Genomic DNA, 20495 nt, shown 5'->3' with positions numbered 1-20495 from the left:
AAGTGTTCAAATTCTTGAAACCACTGTAGAAATAGTTCTTAAGTCAGATATTGTGGCATGAACAGAACGCATGGTGCTGTGTGCTATATGGATTCCATTGGCGTGGGTGTGGAATGGCTGTATTGCTCATGAGTGGAGAAGCCAGGAGTAAAACCTTTACCCCATAGCTCATCGTTCTGTCTAGGGTACTTATACCAGCCCATTGTATTAATGTAGATGGAATAAGTGGTCCTACGGTGTTAACGGAACCTAATCACTGTCCAACATTAAATGGCCTTAAACAAAGTTCAGGGTTTGCTATACAGAGACTTCAGCCTCCTTAGGACCATGGCAAACAAATCCTTTTAACCTCTTATTAAAGATACAGAAAAGACAGAAAAAGAGTTAAAGCTTTTAAAATGTAAAGTGTTCACTAAGGCTTTCATTTTAATAACATCCCTTGTTCCTTTTGCCTTTAGCTGGAGAGAGTTTTAAAAGGAAAAAAAAAACCCTTGTCTGACAGTCTCTTAGATGGGATCAAAGATAGTAATAACTGTCCGATGGGGGAAAAAGGGAAGTTAGTTGAGTGGAGCTGGAGCTGTTGCTGCTGTTAAAGTCTGATCCCGTTTCATCCCAGGTGGTGTTTGGGATTCAGCTATAGCCAGGAAAGGTGGTGTCACCTCGGTTTTTCTCTCTGGCCTGGTCTGGCGAGGCAGAAGGATTAGGAGAAGGAAGGTCCGGGGTCCTAGGAGACAGTGGGGGTAGCAGCCATAATAGTGAAGCTCCCTCCAGTAGTCAGTTTTTCTCCCAAAGTCTCCTTCTTCAAGGACCCCCAAAAGGAGTGGTGGGTGAAATAGCCCATACCCCTCATCATTTTGTCCACCAGTTAGGCCTCGTTTCCAAAATACCAATTTTGGTTCACTGATTTCCAGTCTTTCACTTCCCTTGTTCACCAGGCATGATCTTAACACAGCCCTTGTGGTCTTTTTGTTTGGACTAGTGCAGTTCTTCTGTCTCCCATTCATGCCTTTTCCCATCAACATCTCTCGTTAGAGGTGGTCGTGACATCTTACTGACTTTCACATACCATTTACGGTTGAACTCACAATTAGGGTCAATTTTTAGGCCCAGTTATCACAACAGGCTCCCAAGGCCATAATATGTGAGCGCTTCACGGTCTTTTAATATGTTGGTCCGCACAGCACCCGGGAGGCAGAGCAGGGCTACCATCTCCATTTTATAGGTGGGGTACCAAGGCACAGAGGGTACACCTCCACAGCGAAAAACCCCCATGGCAGCGAGTCTCCGAGCCCAGGTCTACAGAGTCAGGCCTCCGAGGCTTGCACTACGGTGCTAAAAATAGCTATTAGATGTTCTGCTTCACGGTTTGAAACCCACCCCTCTCCCCAGGCTTCAGAGCCCAGAGGTCCAGCCTGAACCAGAATGTTCACAAGTGTATTTTTAGCGCTGTAGCATGATCCCCGTGAGCCCGAGTCTGTAGACCCAGGCTATGGGACTCACTGCTATGGGGGTTTTTTGGCTGTGAAGATGTACCCTGAGGGTATGTCTACACTGCAATTACACATCCACTGCTGGCCCATGCCAGCTGACTCAGGCTAAGAGGCTCAGGCTAACAGGCTGTTTAATTGTGGTATAGAGGCTGCGACCCTCCCATCTCGCAGGGCCCTAGAGCCCAGATTCTAGCCTGAGCCTGGACATCTACACTGCAGTTAAACAGCCTGAGCCTGCGAGCCTGAGGTCAGCTGACACAGGCCAGCAGAGGGTTTTTAATTGCAGCGTGGACATACCCTGAGAGGCTAAGTGACTTGCCCAAGGTCACACAGGAAGACTGTGGTGGATCATGGACTGGAACCAAGTTTTCCCAAGTCCTAACTACTACATTATCCTTCCTCTCACTCATTGTGTATTCACATGCAGTCTTCAAACTAGCCATTTGTCATTCCTGTCTTTGGAGGGAAGTGAGTGGGGCGAGAGAGGAAACGGCATCCTCACTTCACAAATGAAGAAATTAAGTCAGTTCAGGTTAAGTGATTTGCCTAAGTCCACCGTGAAAGTCAGTGGCACACATAGGGTTTAGAATTCAAGGGTTCCTGACTCCCTCTCCTGTGCTCCGGCCACTATGCTGTGCACCAATCATGATGATGATAGAGCAGGTGTGTTTTTTCTCCCAGACAGGCAGACTGGAACAGCTCTGACATAAAATCCTGTTCTCAGCCACAGTCTGAGTTCATGCACATGGCATGGGTCTCGGCATCCAGTGTCCTGCCTGCTTTCAATCTCAACCTAGAGTTCACCTGCACAGCACCTGATACTTTAAGGACAGTCAGAGTTAGCCTTTTTCCAGCACTAATGGTAACTGGGGACAAATCTCACCTAAGCCTACAGTCTTTCAGTAATGGTCTATTTCGGGCCACACGGAAACAGGTGAATCATTGCAGAGCAGATTTCAGGCAGGGCCATATTCTTTAGATTGCTGGCAGCAGGCTCCCTTTACACGCAGCAGAACTAAATTTGGCATAGATTAATCCATACAAGAACCTTCCCTGGCCTCATGACCTCCAGTCGACTGGCCTTATTTATTGTGGGATCACAAATTCTTCCCTTAATCCCCTCTAAAGGAATCAGGTGACCCCCTGGCCCGGGAAAGGGACAAAGCCCAGAGGAGGAGGGGCTGGAGGGAGTTTCAGTTTGGGGCTGGCTGGGACATGGAGTGAAGTGCAGACGTGGTTGTCTGGCTCACTGGCCCCAAAATGGACCAGCTGAGGGGTCCGGTTCTCTGCACCTACAAGCTCTGTGTTAGACCATGTTCCTGTCGTCTAATAAACTTCTGTTTTATTGGCTGGCTGAGAGTCACGTCTGACTGTGGAGTTGGGGGGGCAGGACCCTCTGGCTTCCCCAGGAGCCCCGCCTGAGCGGACTCGCTGTGGGAAGCGCACGGAGGGGCAGAGGATGCTGAATGGTCCGAGGTCAGACCCAGGAAGGTGGAAGCTGTGTGAGCTGTGTGTCCTGCAGACAGTCTGCTCACAGAAAGGAGACTTCCCCAGAGTCCTGACTGGCTTCATGGGGAGCAGCTCCAGAGCATCGCCCAGGGACTCCCTGACAACTGGTTTACTGCCTCTCCTAATGGTACTGCATTGTGCCCTGAGTGTTTTTTGTGTAAAAGCAGATTTTGCCTGGGGTGAATGCAGGGAGGATAAAGAATTTGGGAAATCTTATGACCCAAGTGTGCTCGCTTCCTATTGGAAGTGGTACCCCACAGCCAGAAATAAAGGGGCTTCCACTTCAAGTGAGCTGTGAGGAGGTGATAAAATCATCAGTGGGGTCACTTTGAAGTCAGTAGAAAGGACAAGAATTGAGCACATTTCAGTATACAGATGTGGTGTAGAGGCTGTGACCCTCCCACCTCACAGGGAGTATACCTTTCAGATGTGTCACAATGACCAGCGTGAGCAGGGTATTCCACACCTGATTGTCTGACACCCTAGCCTAGACACCCCCCTCTCTTTCAGAGCTCATTGCTGCTTGCTTTCCCTGCCACTAACCATGGCATCTCCTGCGCACCACCAAAGGGATCTGGAAGTCCAGATTTTCAGGGTAGCTTTGCAAGCATGTTGTCTGTCGGTTATTCTCTAGGAGTGGGGCAGTGTCTGGCAGGCGATACTGACTGAGGCTTCTCTGCATGGTGTCTGGAAAGTCAATCCAGGTCTTTCCCCTAATGAATCCACCTACAGCATGTTCACTCCGAGCTTTCACTTAAATCCACCTCAGTACCCACGGCCCTCAGAGAGGCCAGAACCACTGATGATGCTTCCCTGTGCTCCCAGTCAAATGGATTCAGAAATGCTCCCGAGGGTAAAGCTTTAAAAGCCAGGTCCTTGGTTCTCACTGAATATCTTTGGCATGTGATTTTGAGGTGAGTTTAGAGAACAGGTTCTCTGGTAATGCTGTCTCTTCACCCCCCTCCCATTTTCACATCTGTATAACGAGATAATCTTCCCCCACCCCTCTCTCTCTCCTCTCCCTCAGTGGCCTTGTTGTGCAGCTCCATAGCTTCCTATGTTCGCTCAGTGCCTCTTTGTGCTGCTCTTGTGTGGACGAGGACGGGAAATAGGCTGTAGGAGGGAAACTGGGAGCATGGAAGCTGAGCCCTTGTATTCCCATCCCACGTGGCATTGCACAGTATTGTCAGCATTCTCATTTATTCATATGCATTTATTATTGGTGGAGCAGCCAGCATTGTTTGAGGTGCATTTGTGAAGGCAAGCCTCATGCCCTGAGGAGCTAAATGAGACTGTGGGGCAGGTGCCTATCATATTTCTTCTTATTATTTTTTATTACTTGTACTGTGGTAGCACTTAGAACTTCCAACCAGGATTGAGGCCCCATTATACTAGGTGCTGTACAGGCATAGCGGAAGACTGTCCATACTCTGAAGAAGTCATGGTTTAAATAGACAAGACGAACAAAGGGTGAGAGGGGAAACTGAGGCACAAATGGAAGAAATGACTCGCCCAAGGTCACACGACAGATGGCAGAGTGGGAATTGAACGTAGGTGTCCTCATTCTTGGTCAACCCAGGCTCTGAACCATGCTGTCTTCCATAGCTGTTATCTGTCATTTTTTTTCCCCTTTAGTGTTTATAAGCATGCATGCTTATAAACACTAAACAATAGTTCAGAACTTGGTCTCTCATGGTGGCTGAGCTGCAGAGTGGCTATGTGACGACTGCTCGGTTCAGAAAGATGGGGCACCTGTCTGACTATCTCATTTTCCCCGTAACAATTCCCGCCACCTTAAGAGGGCTTATTGTGTTTTGTTTTTTCATTGTATATGTTTGTTTTACTGTTGAAGAAACTCAAGAGTGGCTGGAAGAGTCTGACTCCGATGAGGAGGGGGATGATGTGGAAGGTGCAGAGGGAGGTGAAGAGGAGGAGGAGGACTCTGATGAAGAAAGTGAAGATGATGAAGGTAATTATGCTAAAAGGAGTGAGAAGAACACATGGATTGGTAGTTGTTTGGGGTGCTTTTAGCCCCACATCTGCAATTTTGGCTGCCTTGCTCCAGTTTGTGATGTTTTCTAGAGGTTTCAGCCTTGTATCTGATTTTATAAAGTGGCTTTAGAATTTGAAACTGTTGTGCTTTATTAGTAACCCAAGCCAGCTTTTAATGACAGCTTGAGCCCACTGGGATTTTCCAGCAATAAAAAGCTACAGGGAATTTAGGAACAGATAGTGGCTCAGTGCTTTTCACCTTCAGGGTACGTTTACAAGTGTCAGTCCTCACTAAACCCTCAGGGAGTGAGGTGGTGTCAGGGGTCAGAAATCCGCCGGCTTTGTTGTCCTGTGCTCAGACCACTAATTCCCACCTCTATCTCAGAAAAAGATGCAGGGAGTTTTGCAGGTCAGGGCTGAGGTTCATTGACACAGCTACGCGTGGGCTCAGGGTGGGGAGAGGGCATGTTTCAGATCTGAACGGAGGTATTGGAGATAGCATGTTTGCACTCCACATAAGTCTGTTTGCCTTTCCAACCAGCGCTATTAGTCTTTTAATTTAAAAAGGTAAAAATCCAGTGGCAAGTTGAGCTTTCCAAAAGAAGTCATATTTCCATAGGTACATTCTGTTCCATGTTTGCCTGTGTCCTGAGGAGAAAAACCATTTTCCCTAGCTATCGATAGTCTTTAAACTATTGCATTAAAATATGTTCGCTGCAGCATCGTCTCAACCGGCCTGGCACATGGGCAAGCAGATTGCTTTCATCAGCTGTTTGTGACCTCTCTCTTCCTTTCTGTTTCCCTCCCGTCATGCGCTAGAAGAGGAGCGGCACCCATCTGTTCAGCTTGATGAGAAATACACAGACTATCTGCCCAGGACTGAGCAATACTGGATTAAACTAGCCCGCCACAATATGGGCCCTGATGCAAAGGAGAAGAAGGTGGCGAAATTGGCACATGCGATGGCAAAGACTTTTTATGAAGATTCGGTCTAGATACGCGTGCTGCTGAGAATGAGCAGTGTGGGTGCAAACACCTCACTGGGACAATAGCCAGTTGAACCAGCCATCTAAACCTGATGTACCTCTTACCTGGTATGTACTGTAGGTTCCAAAGGCCCTTGGCTGCTACACACTAAAGTTGGCGTGCCTATCTGCTCACAGTATATTTCTGCCATTATCACCCTGTAAACGGGCCTTAGTAAACAGGATTGCTGGCCGGGAATGTGTTCTGCTGAGATTGGAATATACATTGTAATTTTGTTGACAGCTGTTTAAGTTGGCTGCAGACAGACTGCTTAATAGAATCAGAACATCACTTGAGGTTCCTAATGTCCTTCATCTGGCCAGGGGCTGGATATGATTTTTTCTCAGTGCTTTCATAATAAAGTTGTTTGGTTGAGTTATTTTGTGTTTTCCTTAATTAACCCTCCTAAAATTTAATTCCTTTGCTCTTCCCTTGCAAAAGAAATTTTGGGAGGCCCTCTTGGGATCCACCAGAATCCCCTTAATCACCCCACTGATATCATTGGTTTTTCTTACTGGGAAAACTGTCTATAGATCCAATTAAGGCTCAAAAGCAAAGCAGTTCCATTTAGGACCCCCGCAAGTTCACTCCTCTTCAGTTTTAACTAAGATCTCTTTCCTGGTGTGAGTCTCTTGTCCCCAAGTGCTCGGACAGTGTGAAGTGGAAAGCCTCCTGATGGCTAGACTGCTTAGTCACTAATAGTCCTGTTTCTGTACTGGGTTGGCAGTTCTCTTGGTGTCGACAAGAGCTGACCAGGTGGATTGAGGACAGAGGTGGGGCAGTTTTACAAGCCTACAGTTTCTTGGAGGGATCCTCTCTGGAAGGCACCCTCCCTTTCTTTCCTCCTGTTTCTGAGTACTGTTTTTATGGAGTCCTGCTGTGACCTGCAGCTCTTTATTGTGCAGCCTGTTTTCCTGCTGGGCTGCAGACTCACCTAGCCACGTTTAACTTTTTCTCAGCATCTATTTCCGGAAGAGATTTGAATCTCGAGGGACACTGGGTTATAAATAAAACATAGTATAGAACAGGGAGCTGTATTTTCCAGGGTCTCTCTCTTGCATATGCTCATTTCTAAGGACCTTTCTCCAGCTCTTGCATTTGCATCCATCTCTGAAGGTTTTATTTTAATTCAGAAATATCAACATAAAAATGCCCAGCATCCCTGGGAGGTTTTTTGAAGGGGGATCCTTCATCTACCTCTTGATGGGTGCCCTGTGTCATTCACACCACCACGACTTTGTAGCAAGGGGGCATTCTATCCAGGAAAGACCTGATGAGAGTAACTATGGAGATGATGCCATCCCTTAATTATCAGCAGTGTCTACCTCCCCGCAGAGGATTGAATACACAAGCAAATTCACATCTAGCATAAGCCTTTGGCTCCCCTGAATCTGGCCCTGCTGCCTCGGAAAACTGCCAGCTCTAGTAGCTCCACCCACATTTCGTCATGGGAGGGTAAAGGAAGCGGGGTTGAGCTATACGTCTTGGTGTAGTCCGCTCCTCAATACCCTAAAGCACAATCCAGGCCAGCTCAGCAGAAGGGGCATGTTGTATGCAGGCCCTCGTCAGTGGCTTGTCAGCTTGGAATGACATTAGCTCTTTGATATGTAATCGGTTGCTTGGTGGCATTACGACTTTATCTGCGAAAGCAACGTGTACCAGTGGTAGCTGCCTTGCAGGGTCACTTTTTTGGCTTAATGGTAGCCCTCCCCGTGGCGTGAGTGGAGGAGGCCTTGTTTGAAAACCAAAGGAGAGTTAGCCTGGCTCTTGCTTATGGTGCCAGAGGTACAGGCCCAAATCTTGAGGTAGCATGTGGGGTGGAAGCCAAAATTATACACTGGCGGAGATTATATGGCCTATGTTATGCAGGTGGGCAGGCTAGATATTCATAATTGTCCCTTCTAGTCTTAATGTCTATGAGTGAACCAAATGTGTCCCCAGAAGCTGTCCAACATACAGTTCCCATCACAGGAATGCCCCATGGAGGGAACAGTGGCTGGGCTCTAGGGTCCTGTTTGGAAGAGCTGCTCAAGCTTGGGTGAGAAACATCAACCACTGAGTGGAGGTGCGGAGTTCTCTGCTGACTCTCACAAGCAGCGGGACTTAGGTGGGTCTCATTCGGTTGCTCACCTTCAGCAGCACTGCACAGCTTAGACCCAGGTCCTCCACGGTATTTAGGCTCCTAACTTCCATTGATTTCACCTTTTGAGATGAAATACCTCTGAGAAGCTGAGCCTTAGAGCTGATCTGAAGTGAAAGCTCTGGACGTAGCCAGCTAAGGTGGGAATTAGGGCCAAGTTTAGGTCGACCTGTTTTCAAGCATGATGAAGTACGGCAATGAGAGTGGCTGACTGGCTTATGAGATGGGAGATGTGGGAGTAAATGCTAAGCCCAGAAGGGGAGAGTACTCAGCGGGCTGAGCCAGCTGTCAGTGGGAGGCTGATAGAGAGAGCCAGTGTTTTGATGCTGGGGCCTATCCACGACCCAAAATCCCCCAGCCTGCTGAGTAGTTAAGACAGAAGCATTTTACAGTGGCTACCATCTGCCAGTGGTGGCATCATGCCAGCCATCCCCATGTCTCTCCAGCTGGGAGGCCAAACGGAACGAGTGGTTGCCGGGAGTTCCAAGAAGGCCTCTGCTACTCTTCTGAGGGGAGAGAGCTACAAATGTCAGTGGCGGCCTGGGTACTGGTGGCTGCAGGGCCCATTGCCAAGGGTCTGCTCCCCCGCATCTTCTGAGCAGGCGTAAAAGCTGCACTTGGCACTGGGGAGAGGACCTTTGTACGCAGTGCTGTCGTCACATTAACCCCTTGCTCCTGCCTCCATGTTAGACACCACCCACTGCCGACGTCCTTGGTGTGGAAGCAGATCTGTAACTAGACATTTTAGTGGCCGGGGTGAGCATACATATTTTTGCCCCCTGCCATTTTGGGGGGGGGGGGGCATTTCTCCACCCCATTTTTCTGCCTTTGTGGCTTTGCACCCTGAGTGGCTGCCCTGCCCTGGTTATGGCCCCATGTGGAAGGATTAGTTCTGAGATGATAATCAGCCTCAAGCCGTACTTGTGACCTGGTTTGTATTGTTTTGTTTTATTTCTGAGCAACTTGCGAGATGGCCTGAATTTGTGGCTTTCAGTCGGGAATCGCATGTATTCCACAGCAATCCTCTTATTTATTCCTTTAAAAGCTTTTATGAAATCGATACCCAAGACACAGACAGACTCGCCGCTAGAAGGATAATGGAAAACATGATTACCCACTTAGCAGCATGTTGGGGCCAGGAACTGAAACGAGAATGTTGCAAAGTATTTCTAGCAAGGATTGGCTGATGGCAGCAGGAGCGATAGGCACAAGCTATGATCCCTTGACGCAGAATTGCTCCTTTTTCCAACAGGAGGAGGATGGGTGTAAAACAGGGTGCTCGAATTTTGCCCAACTAAAGGATACATTGGCAACTTTTCAGGTGCTACATCTAATTTGAAAAAAGTATAGAGCAGATTTTGCCCATCTTTAATTAGGTGCAACCTGTAGAGACTACAAAGGGCAGTGCTTCATTTACCCAGAGCAAGCGGAGCATTGTAAGCTATGGTGTGTAGACTCTGTGGGCTTCAGCTGCATGTTGCAATTGATAGTGGCTTGGCTTAAAACATCAGGTTACTTAATGTGCTGGGGGAATTGTGGTTGCTGTTGTCCTAACGGTTCCTGACTTGGCTGCTGTGGATGTTGGGGTGTGAAGTGCTCAAAACTCCCAAGACCCTCAGGCCAAAAATTCTTTGCTCTTCATCCATAGACTGTGAAGGAAGGTCATCATCACTGCCCCTGTTGGACACAGCAAGGGGAAGTGAGGCGCTTACAGTCAGTAGAAGTGCTGGAACTCGAACTCAGCTTGCCCGGCTGCCCAGCTGAACTGTGTTGCCTCCTGCTTTCTTGAAAGGGAAAATGTCTAACTGCACCCTCTGTGGGAGCCCTCCAGGGCAGCGACCATATTACAGCTGGCTTGGGCCAGCATATACCCCCCCATCAGGAGTGCGGGGCGGCACTGTGCTATCAGCCCAGAGGCAACCAGACTGCCTATGATGGTGGTGGGGGGCGGCAGTAAAAAAGGGAAGCACATTGGCAGCTGTATCAGGGAGGGTTCTTTCTCTCCTACATCATGCACTCCTTCCAGCCATATCCCTTTAAAAGGGAAGGGCCATGGTGATACCGCTGCCAGCAGGAGGGTGAGGGCCACCACCCCTGTGAGGTGTCTAGTAACTAACAGTGCTGTACACCCAGAGCCCTGGGAGCCTGGCTGTTCCAAGGGCAGGGGTGTGGGGAAAGTGATCCCTCTGCATCTCTTGTGCTCATCCACGTGAGAGTAACCAGGCCTGTTTTGCATGTCAAAATGTTGTACCCTGGGAAACTGTTACCTCTTGGGTTTGGGGAGGGGGACAGGGGCATGAGCATTTTGAATTACTCGCCTACGCCCTTGCTCCCCGAGACAGCCACTGTGCCCAGAGCGTTGCTGTCACCCACAGGGATAACAGAGGGCGTGCGGGCGTCTCAGTTACAGCAAAAAGCAATGACTCGACTCAACACTGTAAGGAGCCAGTGCCCCTGGTGCGGAGAAACCCTAGACTGTTTTGTGTATCGCTTCTGCGGGGATGTCACCAGGGAATGTGGCTCTCAGGAGAGTGGCATTAGGTTCCTTGAGGCTAATTAGAACAAAATGGAGATTAAATAAACAAGGTTCCATAAAACAAGCTGCCCATAGTATTTAATTGTTAAGATAAAAACATAGCTGATAAGGAAGCACCTTGCATGCAAAATTGCAGGGGAGAGGTGAAAACACAATGTTCGTGGATACCCAGGGAAGGAATCTACAAGCACTCGCTCCATTAAAAGTATCAGGCGGTGTGTTGTCTTGTCAGTGGGGTTATTAGTTCACAAGGCTTCATCTCACTACCATTTGGTCCGTTTTGTGTCCCATCCGTGGTCGTGCATAAAGATTCATAGAACCTGCAGTTTTGCAATGTTGCTGATTTTATTGTCAGAAAGTAGCAATTAAAAAATGGCAGGGTCTGGAAGCAGGGCTCCATTTCAGTGTTCCCTTCCGGATTTCGAAACAGATTGGATAGCATGCTTTTTTTTTTTTTTTTCTCCAAGTTTATTTTATTATTTTTGCATCTTTCTGTAGCCTTTGGTTCCTTAGCTGATGAGCAAAAAAATCAGATAAAAAAGGGAAGCCCATTAGCAGCTGTATCAGGGAGGGTTCTTTCTCTCTTTCTCATACTGCCTGGGTAAGACTGCTGAGAGAGCCTTATGCAGCAGAGTGTGCGACAGTGGTTTGAATTTTTCCTTTTTCCCCTTTATTCTTCTTCAAAGGATGAATCTGAAATGTAGTTGTGTGTGTTTGTGCCAAGCTAGCTTTTCACTGGAATGGAGGGGGTGGGGGTGTGAGATGGGAATGGCTCCCTCTTTATGCCTTTACGTTTTTTCTTATGGGAATAAATATATTGAGCAATTCTGTCCTGGGAGAGAAATATTCTGTAAAGGAGAGTTTGCTGAGATTCACTTAAAACAAAACCCACAATGAAGCTCAAATTAGAACCTGTGTGTGTGTGTGCGCACGTGTGTGCCAGCCAGCCGGAAGGAAAATCTAACCGTGTTGACGCATTTGGAATACTTGTGGGGAGCCCCTGGACCATGAGAATACCTTGCTGCTGCTGGTGTTAAAAGGGTGCTAACAAGTAGTTTAGGCCCCAAAATTTAGGCTTTGGGTTGTTTTTTTTTAAAAAAAAAAAAACCAAGCAGCTTTTGCAAAACTGGGCCTTAATCCTGCTATTGGTACCCCATGGCTAGAGCCTTAAACCACATGGAATCCCATGAAAAGGTCTGCTTCAACCACAGCTATTGGAGCAAGTATCTGTCCATATGGGCCTAACTGTGGGATCAGGACCCTGAAATGGACTGAAAAGCTTTAATGTGTTTTTATTATTTAAATGAAAGCTTTTAAAAAAAAATATAAACAGTCTCCTGCCAAGTTGGAATCCCAACCTCAGCTGCACAGATAATGAGCAACATATAGAAGGGTTGTGCCTTTTTTAGTGTGTATATGTTTTATGTGATTTTTATCTTGGCAGTGTCCCTTTAAATGTATTATGTTGCTCATTTTGCAAAAAGGCTAGAATTTAAACATTTACATTCAGGAAAGAATTTTTTTATTTTTATTTTTTGTAAATAATAAAGCTGCTTTCACCCCCCTCTCCAAAATAAAATAAAGAGAAAAGGCCAAGGCAATTCTTTTTCGCCACTGCATGTATGAGAAAGATAAGAATATATTCAGCATTCCCTTTCCTTTTTAGTCCACACACACAATAATTGCACTGTAACCAGAAAACAGTTGGCATGCACCAGGCGGGGGAAAATGGAGAATAAATGAAGATGCTGACTGAAAACTCACATTTACTTCAGGATTCAGACAAAAGGCAACAATGTAAAGATTAGTGGTTTCATGTCTAGTTGAAGGTTCACATGGGTTGTAGCCCACAACAACATAAGAGATTGTTCATCCTTATTAATTGAGATGCGAATCTCTTTGTGGGTGGGTGGTTAATCGGTAGAAATGAACAAGACTTGACATAAGAGCTTATTGGATACCAGCTGGGATAATGAAGTGCACTGGCTAATCCAGAAACAAACCAGCTCCGTGTGTACTGGCAGAAAGCTATGTTGTTCTGTGACTGGGTCCCTTCTGCAGCTTTGAACAACTGCCCAGTCATTTCTGATTCTCGCGGGTGTTCTTGGGAAAGGTCAGGTGCCAGCTTGAGAAACCTGGAGGCTGAAGTTTACCCCCAGGACAAGTATGGGTAACATGTGGCTCTCTCACACGCGTGCCGCCCAACCAACATGCCTCAGCCCTTCCTCAGGGGACCTCCTCTAACTATGAAGACCTCATTTGATCTTTATGGCACTGTGATGATGGTGTTTACAGACCCCGCACAGAGCCTAAGGAAGGGAAGGAGCTGTACTGGGCAGAAGGGCCCCACCCCTCAGCAGCTGCAGAGCATGTGTCAAATGGAGGACCTGCTCCAAGATGGACTTAACAGTCAGGCCCGAGGTGAGTGAAGGAGAGGCTGTCCAAAGAGAGGAAGCCAATTCGCAGCCTCTGGAGGCAAGGCAATCCAGAGGAGAAGTGTCTGGACTTTGGGTCAGACCCCAACCAGGAGGGTTCCCCATTCCCTGCTGAGGGAAAACAGCGGTCTTCCGAGCATCCAGTTAAAGCGAGAGCTGCTGGGACTGATTGGGATCTCTGTGCTAGGGGTGAGGGGGCTGCCACCACACCTCCAAGCCAAAGAGAGCAGGGAGGTGGGAAGCAGCCCACAGGAGGCCTGCCAGGTGCACCACAAAGAGGTGACCAAGAAACTCTCTCTCTGCCTTGGGCCCTGGGCTGGGACCTGTTGGAGAGGGAGGATCTGGGTCCCCCTACAGCCCTGCCCAGGACTTTGTGGGGGCAGAAGAACTATCGAGCCACAGCTTGCCCACTAATCCTGCTGACCCCTGAGTGAAACACACTACAGGCATGCCGGGTCCTTGGTCTCTCTGGTGCAGCTGCCAGTAGTGGTGGTTTACTGGGCCCGGTTGGAACTGGACTGAGATCCACCAATCTGTGTTGCATAGGCCCTCCAGCTGCCATCAGATAACCGCTTTCAGTCACAAATGGCCTGACCTGGATTTGAACTAGTGACCTAGCACTAAACACCTCACATCCCAGTACTCGCAGGTGCTATCCACTCCTCATTTTAAACTAGCAAAGGCACTGCCTGTATCTGCCTTGTCATCAGGCGCTCTTGGCACTGGAGAAATTAAGTGTGGTGAAAGTTTGATCGGATGACCATCTAAAGCCCTTCCTCATAAAACAGGGTCCATTTTAGATACCTGGTTTCCCCAAGTGGCTTTAGGTTCCAGAGGTCAGATAGTAGAGGTGTCAGCAGCAGGGCAGATATCAGTGTGAGGGAGTGGCAGTTAAACTAATCAAGCCATTAAGTCCAGCAGGGATGACAGAAGTATTTGATTTCTGTTCATGGATGAGCAGCAAGAGGTCTGCATGTCTCCAGCCGTGTGTGTCCCAGCTCGCCACCCATGTACTCTCCCTGCTGCTTGGCCGTGCCATGCACGATGACAGCAGAAGAGACGTGTATCTCATAGCACTAGCTGGGCAGGACCTGGTTTTCCTGTCCCACCCAAATTTAGAGAGAGTGAGAGTTTTTTTTTTTCGTTCCAGGATCATGAAAAAAAATTAATCTAGAAAATTTTCACAAAGCCCTAATCTGAACAAAAGTTTGGATAAGGTCAGTTGACATGTTTTGCTTCAGTCATTTCAAAAGTTTTCACTTTGAAAATGTCAAAATACGCCATTTTGACCACTCTGAAACCAAAATTTCTTCCAGTTGGAAGACTTTTCTGGCAAACAGTTTCAGTTTTGACAAATCGGCATTTTCTTATGGACAAAACAAAGTCTCAGTGGAGAATTCCCAACTAGCTCAATTCAACAGGTGTTTCCTTCCCTCTGTGTGGTGTTTCCTGCAGAGGGACATTGTTGGCATTTCCTGGCGCCAGGGGCTGGATTGCTCTGGTTCTCACCCACCTCATCTGGGCTGAATCTGGACATATTTTCCACGTGCAGGCTTTTGAGAAGTGACCTCCGTCCTGCCCGCACTGAGTACCATTGATGGGCCCTGCTAGTATGTGTCAAATGGAGAAAACCTTGAGCTGCCAGGCCTCTCAGCAAGAAGGGAAGGACAAGAACACAAAGGTTTTCACAAATGCAGGCCTCGGGCTGCAGAAGCTCATCAACTATTTTAGTTCATGTCAAGAAGCTCTGCTTATTATCAACCTGTTAGGTGGAGATGGGCCCAGTGGCTGCCCTGACCCCCATCTCTAGAGCAGAATGCCTCAGCGTTACAGCTAACCAAGAGAATTGCATTCTGAGATGCTGTCAGGATGCGGAGAGGCGGGGAGGCTGGCGTGCAACAGTGGAATTACTGGTGCCATCAATTCTGATTCGCTGGTGCCTTTCCAAAGCCTCAAACTGCTTTTCCCTATAGTCTCAGCAGGATCACTTTACCTGGCACCAACATGCAGCCACTTCTGGGGCAAGACACCGCTTCCTGTCTCTATCCTGCTGCATAATGGCTGCTAAGAAGAAAACCAGATCCGGTTAAAACAAGTCAATCTAGGGGGATCAGTGCTTTGATAAGCCACTGGTGCTTACACACCTGAAAATGGGGCCAAAGGATTTTTAATGACAAGTGATCGGGACCTTGGCTCTGTGTTTCATCCAAATTGGGAGATAAAAGTAATCAGGTAGATGCATCTGTATTGTGGATGCACTGTATAGAAATGTATTGATGGAGCTTATACACCCACGCTCTCTCTTGGATGTATGGAAGATGTGTAAGTGAGTGAGGCACACAGCATCATCCTCGCAGTCAGAGGCGTGTGTGTGTGTGAGAGACAGACAGATCGACAATCTTCATGGCAATGTAAACCACCCAGACCAGAACCTCTCAGAGTGATGGGTCCCCAACAGCTTCTGCCACATTGTAGGTGTCAGATTACACATCATGGCGAAGTCCTGCGGATCATTTCTCCTCGCAGTCCTTCCTTCCTTCCTGATCTCTCTCCGTCATCACCTTCCTACAAACCCTGCATGCTAAGGAAGGGCCTGATTTTTCATGCGGCACCATTTGACTTCATGCTGACAATCAGCCCCCGATAATGCCTTGGCAAGTGGCATCCTGGGGTCACGGGTGCTGGAGCGAGCGCTCAGTGCGTGATCAGGCATGCGCCTCCTGCCACCGAGGCTGCACTGCTGGAGCGCGCTTAGCTTCCCTGTAACTTAGGTCATTGACAGCAAGGCTTGCCCCCGCGGTCCCACATGTACCTCCATGATGCTCAGTACTCTTTCTGAATGTCTCAAGCACCACGTAAAGTTTATCTCCTCAGCTTGTCTGGATACCTTGCTGACTCACCTGTGCTTCCTTTCTCAGATCTGGATGAGATCTCTTCTTCCACCTGTGCTGTTAGCACTTCCTTTTCACAAGTGTTTATTGGCTGCAAACCAAATGCTGCTTTCTGGCCCCCTGACTTATCCTTGTGTCTGCTCTTTTTGGGCCACGCTGTGCATTCCAGTCCCGCTCCAACTCTGATATGTGCCTTCATTGCATGTCACATGGCTGTGGCGCAGGGATTTCACGCATCTGCTTTTGCGGCTGCGCTTAGGGATGGTACCTTTCTTGCAGTAAACCAGCATTAGCTGCGCGTCTCAGCATCTCTGTCCTTATGCCAAGTAATCTACTCCTTGTGTTTGATTTCAAGTGTCTCCAGACAGCATCCCCTCGACAACAACACAAGGCAAGAAACCAGAGCTAAAGGATAACACTGCAATGTCCGCTTCCTTGGAAGGCCAAACCTTCTGACTTCAGTGCTATGGAGCTCCTTAACTCAATGTCAGCTTGTCCTCGAGAAAGTGTAGCGTAGTCCTGCATTCCATACTATCTGCACAGCAGAAGTCCATTCAATACAGATCGAGGGTAGGACCTGGAAAAGAGTGAGTGTGTGCATGTGTATATTTGACATTGACAAAGAAGATCCTGTTCAGAGACTTGCAGGCCGGAAGGGACCATTGCGATCTCTCGTCTGGGTTATGCAGGAGGTCAGACCAGATGAACGTCCCCCAGAGCTTTTAACAAAACATCCAATCGTGATTTAAAAATTGCCCGTGGTGTTAAAACACTTGACAGATACAGGAAGTAACCAAGTATCCTCTAACACGGGTTCTCAAACTGGGGGTTGTGACCACTGAGGGGATCATGAGGTTATTACATGGGGGGTCATGAGCTGTCAGCCTCCACCCCAAACCCTGCTTCACCTCCAGCATTTAAATATGTTAAATATACTGTTAAATATAAAAAAAGGGTTTTAATTTATAAGGGTGGGTGGGGGCTGTCGCACCAGAGGCTTGCTGTGTGAAAGGGGGTCACCAGTACAACACACATGGAACCAGCCCTCAGGACATGAGGTTGGATTGGTTATAAATAGCTGCAACTTTCTCCTTAGGAAAATGAGAAGATCCCTAAGACTGAAAAGCAAAGTCAATTGTCTTCAGAATCGCACAGCTGCTTGCATGCATCTGTCTAGCTACACATTTGAGTATACATGTAAAACAGCGTGGAGAGAGAGTATATGTGGATGTGGTGTCTAGATACTATGGTGCTGCATGTCTTAGACATGCCGAAGAGAGAGAGAGGGCCGTGAACACAGTACTTATGAGGTACAATGAGTACAATGGGCTACTTGTCAATAATATTTTTGGCTCTGGGTGGATGTGAAAGCACAGAGCTAAGACAAATTGCTCAACTCACTTTGATTAATCAAGGGATCATTATTTTTAATCACATTGTTTGGGAACCAATTAATATTACTCTTCAGATGTCTTTCAGACCCACTGAATCTTAGTCCCATGGAAACTAGAACATAAGAACAGCCATAGTGGGTAAGACCAATGGTCCATCTAACTCAGCATCCTGTCTTCTGACAGTGGCCGAGGCCGGGTGCTTCAAAGGGAGAAACCAAGAGATGAAAGACAAATGGAGTTAGGTTGAATTTGGGGTAGCCGTATATCGATTCCTTGGAAGTCTGCAAGAAAAGCAGTAATAACTAGTCAGTCACCAGTGTGAGAAACCTAGTCATGAAACCACTAGTACTTTTATTTGATAATGATATGCATTTTTGTGCTGTTTTATACATATCTAAATATTGTACTGTGTTTGCATTTAAATATGTAACCTACTTCTGTAGGTATCTGTGTGTCATGCACTTACTGGAATGTACAAAAAAAGTTCTCTAGAATCTTTACAAAGAGTTGCAAACAGAATTACAAAACACATATCGCAGCATGTATGATTTCCTAGGGCTGCAATTACATTATGTCGTTATTTGGTTCACTTAAGGTCTGCAGCAACCGTTCAATATTAAAAAAGATGAATGGGGAAAAAAATGAAGATGGACCAAAAAGATGGACTGTTCCCCTGGAAACAAAATTATCAGAAAGGTTACTAGGCTTGCATTATCTGCCTTTCATTCCTTCCATCCCACACCCTCAACCCAGAAAGGAAAACAAACAAAAAAAGGAAAGAAAATGGTAAGAGAGAATGAGCGTGGCAGTTTAAGGAAAAGAACTGAATTTAACTGGCACATGCACTAATCTTTAGTTTATTTCTGGTTAAAAATATAGCAATCCAGTGCAGTGTAATAAAGAAATCTGCTAAAAAGGTAGCAGAGAAACAGATAAAATGTAAGCAAAGCAAAGCCAAGTCCACAAGTCAGGGTTGTGCCCAACACTCTGTATGTAAAATGATGAGACGGATTTGGTCACAGATAAAATCTAGAGGATTGTATACGGGCCATATCTGACCCTCAAGACCCCCTTCCCCCCTTTATCCAATGGATTTGCAGTGGGTGTAATTGTGGGTCAGATAGGGTTCCAATATGTACTGTATCAGAGAGAGGCAGTTAACTTTTTTGAAGTGCACAGCTGACTTATCCGGCAAGGACAGACTGCATGTGGTCTTGGGGATGGAGGTGGGCAGGGAAAACAGTTAAATTGTTTTTGGAATGTAACAGGACTTCAGGAATTTCCAAGCAACTGAGCTAAAACCATGCTCTTGTCATTGCGACCATAACAGCTCAGGACTGGGGTACTGCATCTTTAATGAATGTGTATTATCGGGGAGGAAAGGGTGGGGAAAAAATCAAGGCAGGCATAGACTCATAGAAGGGTAGGACAGGAAGGCACCTCAGTAGGCCACTTCCATTACGAAGATGTTAAAACAAACAAAATTAAGTGACTTATAGAAAAGAATACATCCTTAGAGGCTGCTGTTGCCAATGACATTTTTTTACAGGGACATGTCGGAAGCTGGAATATATATCCTGCATACAAAGTGCAAAAATACGACATGCTCAGAGCCCAAGCATGATGTCTGAAGCGGTCCATGGCAAGATGTAACAAGCATATCCAGCTGCTCTCCTCCGCTCCTGCAGCTGTTCCAGTGCTCCTCCCCAGATGTCCTTTGCTAGATCAGAATCAAATCTCCCACCGGACAGCTTCCTTGCATTCTCTGTAAGCGCTGGTGTGTTTGTGTAGGGGTGTTGCAGTTCAGGATGGGATAGCTGGTGATTGTTTTAGTATCACCACTCCTGGGGGTGTGTGTGGGTGTTTGGGGGGCGGAATTTGGGCTGTAATAAGCTACCAGGCAATTTATGGGGTGAGGAGGGGTGGAGGGAGGGCAGATTTGTAGCTAGGAGAAATCAGCTTTGAACGGAAAGAGGGTGGCTTTGGGCGGTTTTGCTCTGGCCGAGTGAGGACGGGAGGGTGCCAGCAGGTATGATATTTACACCTTGTAATTCCCACCACCACCACACCAGAACTGAGCAAAATGCTGATTGCTTCAGAATTTTTTTAAACTGTAACAAAAATGGGCCACTTTCCTTTCATCCTCTGTACTCAGGGGGGGTCTCTTCCCCTTCCCCAAGCACCTCTTTTTCTCCTCCTCATTCCTGCTTTTTTTTTTTTTTCTGGTAGCAGAGAAGGGAAGAAAAATGTGAGGGTTTTTTTTTTTGTGGCAGGGGGGTTAGAAGAGGATGGGTGAAAGGGGATTCCCCCCCCCATCAACTTCACAACAATGGGGTTGAGTGTTTACACCAGAGACTCATTCAACCCCCTTTGTGTCCCTGTTCCATCTGCCCACCCTCTTACCTCCATTTTGCCAGTTTTGTTCTTTATTTACTTTGGAGGGGAAAAAATAACTGACTCTTATTTTGCTGGGATCCTGTCTCATCCTTTCTGGTGCTGGGAGGGTCATAGAGTTGTTAGCATTCTGCCATGCCACACAGCATAGTGTTGTACAAGCAAAGAATTTTGGCTAAAATCCAAAAAACATTACCCAGGAAAAAAAGGCAAACTGTGAGTGAGACTCAATCATTTGTTGTTCTTCTGTGAAAAGACTTGGAAGTTGTCACAGGATGGTTCAAGTCATGATCTTTCCCTTTTTTTGATTTGTTTTTGTTTGGTTTTTTTCCCCCGTTCGTACACGTAACTCTTATTTTTTCAAACAAGACAGTCTCAATTAGATGAAAAAGTTAATAAACAAAATGGCGACGCCAATGTTCAGTAAGATCACCATGACTACCAGAATGGGAGCCGAGCCCTGGAACAGAGAAAGAGAAGGAAAGGAGTTACAAACCATCTCGAAATTTGGTGGTTAGCCAACTGTTGGTAGGAAGGGTCAGAATCTGTAATTATACCATAACCCGGCAAGGCATGGTTTGTTGAGGTGCAGAGCACCAGTAACTTCCACTGAAGCTATGGGCACCTCTATGCATGAGACAAAACAGGTTGAGGGAGGGGTAAGTAGTACTTAAGTAGCACCTTCCAT

At 47.0% G+C, this 20495-nt stretch overlaps 2 protein-coding genes across 4 annotated transcripts in view; one reads left to right on the top strand and one right to left on the bottom strand.

The window, feature by feature from the left end:
• KLHDC4 (kelch domain containing 4) overlaps positions 1-6396 on the top strand; it is a 44635-nt gene extending 38239 nt beyond the window's left edge. Inside the window, exons 11-12 of the mRNA XM_048870874.2 lie at positions 4852-4968; positions 5811-6396. Of these exons, the coding sequence (XP_048726831.2) occupies positions 4852-4968; positions 5811-5986 (293 nt within the window). The 3' untranslated portion in view covers positions 5987-6396. The remainder of the gene's footprint in view (positions 1-4851; positions 4969-5810) is intronic.
• JPH3 (junctophilin 3) overlaps positions 1-20495 on the bottom strand; it is a 150527-nt gene that overhangs the window by 15072 nt on the left and 114960 nt on the right. For 2 of the 3 annotated variants that reach the window (XM_075118459.1, XM_048870872.2), the window contains one exon: positions 11793-20267. The exons of the other annotated variant lie outside the window; for it this stretch is intronic. Coding sequence is in view for 1 of the 2 variants with exons in the window: in XM_048870872.2 (XP_048726829.1) it covers positions 20187-20267 (81 nt within the window). In the remaining variant the exon portion in view is untranslated. Of the gene's footprint in view, positions 1-11792; positions 20268-20495 lie in introns of those variants that run through there. 3 annotated transcript variants of the gene reach the window in all.

The sequence above is a fragment of the Caretta caretta genome, chromosome 12 (genome assembly GCF_965140235.1).
Source record: "Caretta caretta isolate rCarCar2 chromosome 12, rCarCar1.hap1, whole genome shotgun sequence".
NCBI lineage: Eukaryota > Metazoa > Chordata > Testudines > Cheloniidae > Caretta > Caretta caretta.
Note: the sequence above shows the minus strand (reverse complement) of the source record. Positions and strands in the feature narration are given on the sequence as shown.